Here is a 5,000-nt window from a genome sequence, read left to right as displayed (position 1 = left end):
CATCATCATCATCATCACCATCATCATCATCATCACCATCATCATCACCATCATCCTCTCATCATCATCACCATCATCATCATCATCATCCTCTCATCATCACCATCATCATCATCACCATCATCATCCTCTCATCATCATCATCCTCTCATCATCATCACCATCATCATCATCATCATCATCATCCTCTCATCATCACCATCATCACCACCACCATCACCATCATCATCATCACCATTACCATCACCATCACCATCATCATCATCCTCTCATCATCATCATCATCACCATCATCATTACCATCATCATCCTCTCATCATCATCATCATTACCATCATCATCCTCTCATCATCACCATCACCATCATCATCATCCTCTCATCACCATCATCATCACCACCATCATCCTCTCATCATCATCATCATCATCACCACCATCATTACCATCATCATCATCCTCTCATCATCATCATCACCATCACCATCATCACCACCATCATCCTCTCATCATCATCACCATCATTACCATCATCCTCTCATCATCACCATCATCATCATCCTCTCATCCTCTCATCATCATCACCATCATCACCATCACCATCATCATCATCATCATCACCATCATCATCATCCTCTCATCATCATCATCATCATCATCACCATCATCATCATCATCACCATCATCATCCTCTCATCATCATCATCATCATCACCATCATCATCATCACCATCATCATCCTCTCATCATCATCATCATCATCATCATCACCATCATCATCATCACCATCATCATCCTCTCATCATCATCATCATCATCATCATCATCATCACCATCATCATCCTCTCATCATCATCATCACCATCATCATCATCATCACCATCATCATCATCATCATCATCCAGATATTGATCTGCGTCTGTTCACACTGAGCTGACCCTAACGTCTCTGACCACTGATCAATCAGCTGATCATCAATATTAACAATCAATATTCAATGTTTCTGTTAACCCTGTGGTTCCCTTCAGACACCACACACACTCATGATGTCACTCATTCACAAGGACAGAACTGTGCCTCCTCCTCCTCATCTTCATCAACATCATCATCATCACCATCATCATGACCATCATCATCATCATCATCCTCTCATCACCATCACCATCATCACCATCAACATCATCATCATGACCATCATCATCATCCTCATCATCATCCTCTCATCATCATCATCCTCTCATCATCTTCATCATCATCACCATCATCATGACCACCATCATCATCATCCTCTCATCATCATCATCACCATCATCATCTCATCATCATCATCATCATCATCACCATCATCCTCTCATCCTCTCATCATCATCATCATCATCATCACCATCACCATCATCATCCTCTCATCATCACCATCACCATCATCACCATCATCCTCTCATCCTCTCATCATCATCATCATCATCATCATCATCATCACCATCATCATCCTCTCATCATCACCATCATCATCATCATCACCATCATCACCATCACCATCATCATCATCCTCTCATCATCACCATCATCATCATCCTCTCATCATCATCACCATCACCATCATCATCATCATCATCATCACCATCATCATCATCCTCTCATCATCATCACCATCATCATCCTCTCATCATCACCATCATCACCATCATCATCATCATCCTCTCATCCTCTCATCATCATCACCATCATCACCATCATCTCATGCTTTTACATGAAGAAGATAAAATAACAGGGGACATGGATGTTAATGAAGATGACAGATGTGACGTCACTCTGACTCTAAAGTCAACACTGTGATGTCACTGTAAACAATGACGACAGGTGACCTCTGACCTCCTGTGAGACAAAGGCTGAATATTTAAACACCTGTGAAACAGTGAATATGACCTGAATGACGTCACGTGATGCTCGCGCTGTGTCAAAACATCTGGCTGCTCTGCGACACTTTGATCCTTTAATTTACCGGGAGCAGACCGTCACGCGGAACTCCGTTCAGAAACCTGTCGTTTGTACCGTGTGTCCGGCTGCAGGGACACCTGTCCAGGTGACAGAGGACCCGTCACTGTCCCTTCACTCTTCACCTCAGGGTGCGTTCAATAAACCCCCCAACACTCCTCCTCCAGTTCACATCAACATGACCGACACATTTCCTCCTCACTGCCGCGGTGGAACATCCCGCGGAGGGCGGCTGCTGGCAGCGCATCCATTATTAAAGATGGCTTTTCATTCACATTCACAGCAGATCCGCCAAATATCTGTGCGCCGAATTTTTCACAACAACGTTTTGTTTCATAAAATGTCTTCGATCGTTTCAAACATCATTTTCTGTCGGCCGGACAGCGAGCGGCTTTTAAACGCAGGGTTTTCTGAGTGGAGTTCCGGGGCTCGGCCGGGCACGGTGTCAGTGATGAGGAAGCAGAGGAGGGATTTTCTCTTCCCTCAACGTAAACTGTCAAAATAAAAGAGCAAACCGCGGGAATTAACGGCGCCCCGCGGATTTACCGGTGAAACGTGTCGGGATTCGGTTACTCACCGAGCTTTGAGCGGCGGAGCAGCGGCATAAACGGGAAAATGTTACCGGTGGAGACGGTCACAATAAACAGGAAGCAGGGGACGTGGACACAAAGCATTGTGGGAAAGGATTAAATGGTTGCGAAGAACGGAAGTACGGAAGACGCTCCTTCAAAATAAAAACACAGGATAATAATAACATGGAATAAGAAATACTGTAAAAATAAAATAAAACATTGAATGAAAACAATTGAGCGTAATAACCATAAATAAAGCAAACTCTAATACTGAATGTAAATTATAGGAAAACATTTTTTAAAAAAATGCAAAAACAAAAAGGAAAATAAAACATTAAATTGAAAAAATACAGCAAAGTAAACATAAGTAAACCCCTAAAATATAAAATACAGTAAAAGAAAACAAAGGGAAAATATAAAGTAAAATGAATATAAATAAAGCAGATCGTAAACAAAAATGAAAATGAAAAAATAAAACATTGAATAGAAATACAGCAAAATAAACATAAAGAAAACCCTAAAATGTGTCACGAAATACAGTAAAATAAATAAATAAATAATATAAAACAGCAAACCCTAAAATTTAATAAATAATTACAGTAAAAGAAAAAAAGAATATGGAAAAATAAATGAAAACATTGAATGGATGAAATATAGCAAAAGAAACATAAATAAAATGTCTATCAAGTCTGAAGTTTGATATAATTATGATGCTGCTGAGTTGACGCTGCGTTCAGGTGCTCCTGGGATAATCCTGTTTTCTGATAGGGTAAGTCGTTTTTATGATTTCAGTGTTCCTGAGCTTTGAGTCAAATTATGGACGCTAGTAGGAAAACGTGTTGTCATGTAATCAACATGCTGGTGAGAGTCTAAAGGTGATTTTGTCCCAGTTACACCAGAACATCCCAACTACACCAGAACATCCCAGCTACACCAGAACATCCCAACTACACCAGTACGTCAAAGCTGCACCAATACATCCCAACTACACCAGAACATCCCAGCTACACCAGTACGTCAAAGCTGCACCAGAACATCCCAGCTGCACCAGAACATCCCAACTACACCAGAACATCCCAACTACACCAGAACATCCCAGCTACACCAGAACATCCCAACTACACCAGAACATCCCAGCTGCACCAGTACATCCCAGCTGCACCAGTACATCCCAGCTACACCAGTACATCCCAACTACACCAGTACATCCCAGCTGCACCAGTACATCCCAGCTGCACCAGTACATCCCAGCTGCACCAGTACATCCCAGCTACACCAGTACATCCCAACTACACCAGTACATCCCAGCTGCACCAGTACATCCCAACTACACCAGTACATCCCAGCTACACCAGAACATCCCAGCTACACCAGAACATCCCAGCTACACCAGTACATCCCAGCTACACCAGTACATCCCAGCTACACCAGAACATCCCAGCTACACCAGTACATCCCAGCTACACCAGAACATCCCAGCTACACCAGAACATCCCAGCTACACCAGTACATCCCAGCTACACCAGAACATCCCAGCTACACCAGTACATCCCAACTACACCAGTACATCCCAGCTACACCAGAACATCCCAGCTACACCAGAACATCCCAGCTACACCAGTACATACCAACTACGCCAGTACATCCCAGCTACACCAGTACATACCAACTACACCAGTACATCCCAACTACACCAGTACATCCCAGCTACACCAGTACATCCCAGCTACACCAGTACATCCCAACTACACCAGAACATCCCAACTACACCAGTACATCCCAGCTACACCAGAACATCCCAGCTACACCTGTACATCCCAACTACACCAGTACATCCCAACTACACCTGTACATCCCAACTACACCAGAACATCCCAGCTACACCTGTACATCCCAACTACACCAGTACATCCCAACTACACCAGTACATCCCAGCTACACCAGTACATCCCAACTACGCCAGTACATCCCAACTACACCAGTACATCCCAGCTACACCAGTACATCCCAACTACGCCAGTACATCCCAGCTACACCTGTACATCCCAGCTACACCAGTACATCCCAACTACACCAGAACATCCCAGCTACACCAGTACATCCCAACTACACCAGAACATCCCAGCTACACCAGTACATCCCAACTACACCAGAACATCCCAACTACACCAGAACATCCCAGCTACACCAGTACATCCCAACTACACCAGAACATCCCAACTACACCAGAACATCCCAACTACACCAGAACATCCCAGCTACACCAGTACATCCCAACTACACCAGAACATCCCAGCTACACCAGAACATCCCAACTACACCAGAACATCCCAGCTACACCAGAACATCCCAGCTGCACCAGAACATCCCAGCTACACCAGTACATCCCAACTACACCAGAACATCCCAACTACACCAGAACATCCCAGCTACACC

General features: G+C 43.8%; 2 protein-coding genes across 3 annotated transcripts in view; one reads left to right on the top strand and one right to left on the bottom strand.

The window, feature by feature from the left end:
• LOC125903602 (zinc finger protein 135) overlaps positions 1 to 5,000 on the bottom strand; it is a 19,824-nt gene that overhangs the window by 11,268 nt on the left and 3,556 nt on the right. Inside the window, exon 1 of one of the 2 annotated variants that reach the window (XM_049600618.1) lies at positions 2,570 to 2,703. The exons of the other annotated variant lie outside the window; for it this stretch is intronic. The gene's annotated coding sequence lies outside the window, so the exon portion shown is untranslated. Of the gene's footprint in view, positions 1 to 2,569; positions 2,704 to 5,000 lie in introns of those variants that run through there. 2 annotated transcript variants of the gene reach the window in all.
• LOC125903818 (mediator of DNA damage checkpoint protein 1-like) overlaps positions 1,928 to 5,000 on the top strand; it is a 6,282-nt gene continuing 3,209 nt past the window's right edge. The window contains exons 1-4 of the mRNA XM_049600971.1: positions 1,928 to 2,230; positions 3,483 to 3,899; positions 4,129 to 4,830; positions 4,965 to 5,000. The exon at positions 4,965 to 5,000 is cut by the window's right edge and continues 989 nt beyond it. Of these exons, the coding sequence (XP_049456928.1) occupies positions 1,928 to 2,230; positions 3,483 to 3,899; positions 4,129 to 4,830; positions 4,965 to 5,000 (1,458 nt within the window). The remainder of the gene's footprint in view (positions 2,231 to 3,482; positions 3,900 to 4,128; positions 4,831 to 4,964) is intronic.

This window comes from Epinephelus fuscoguttatus, linkage group LG16, assembly GCF_011397635.1.
Source record: "Epinephelus fuscoguttatus linkage group LG16, E.fuscoguttatus.final_Chr_v1".
Classification (NCBI taxonomy): domain Eukaryota; kingdom Metazoa; phylum Chordata; class Actinopteri; order Perciformes; family Serranidae; genus Epinephelus; species Epinephelus fuscoguttatus.
The sequence above is the reverse complement of the archived record's forward strand: the minus strand, read 5'-3'. Positions and strand labels throughout refer to the sequence as shown.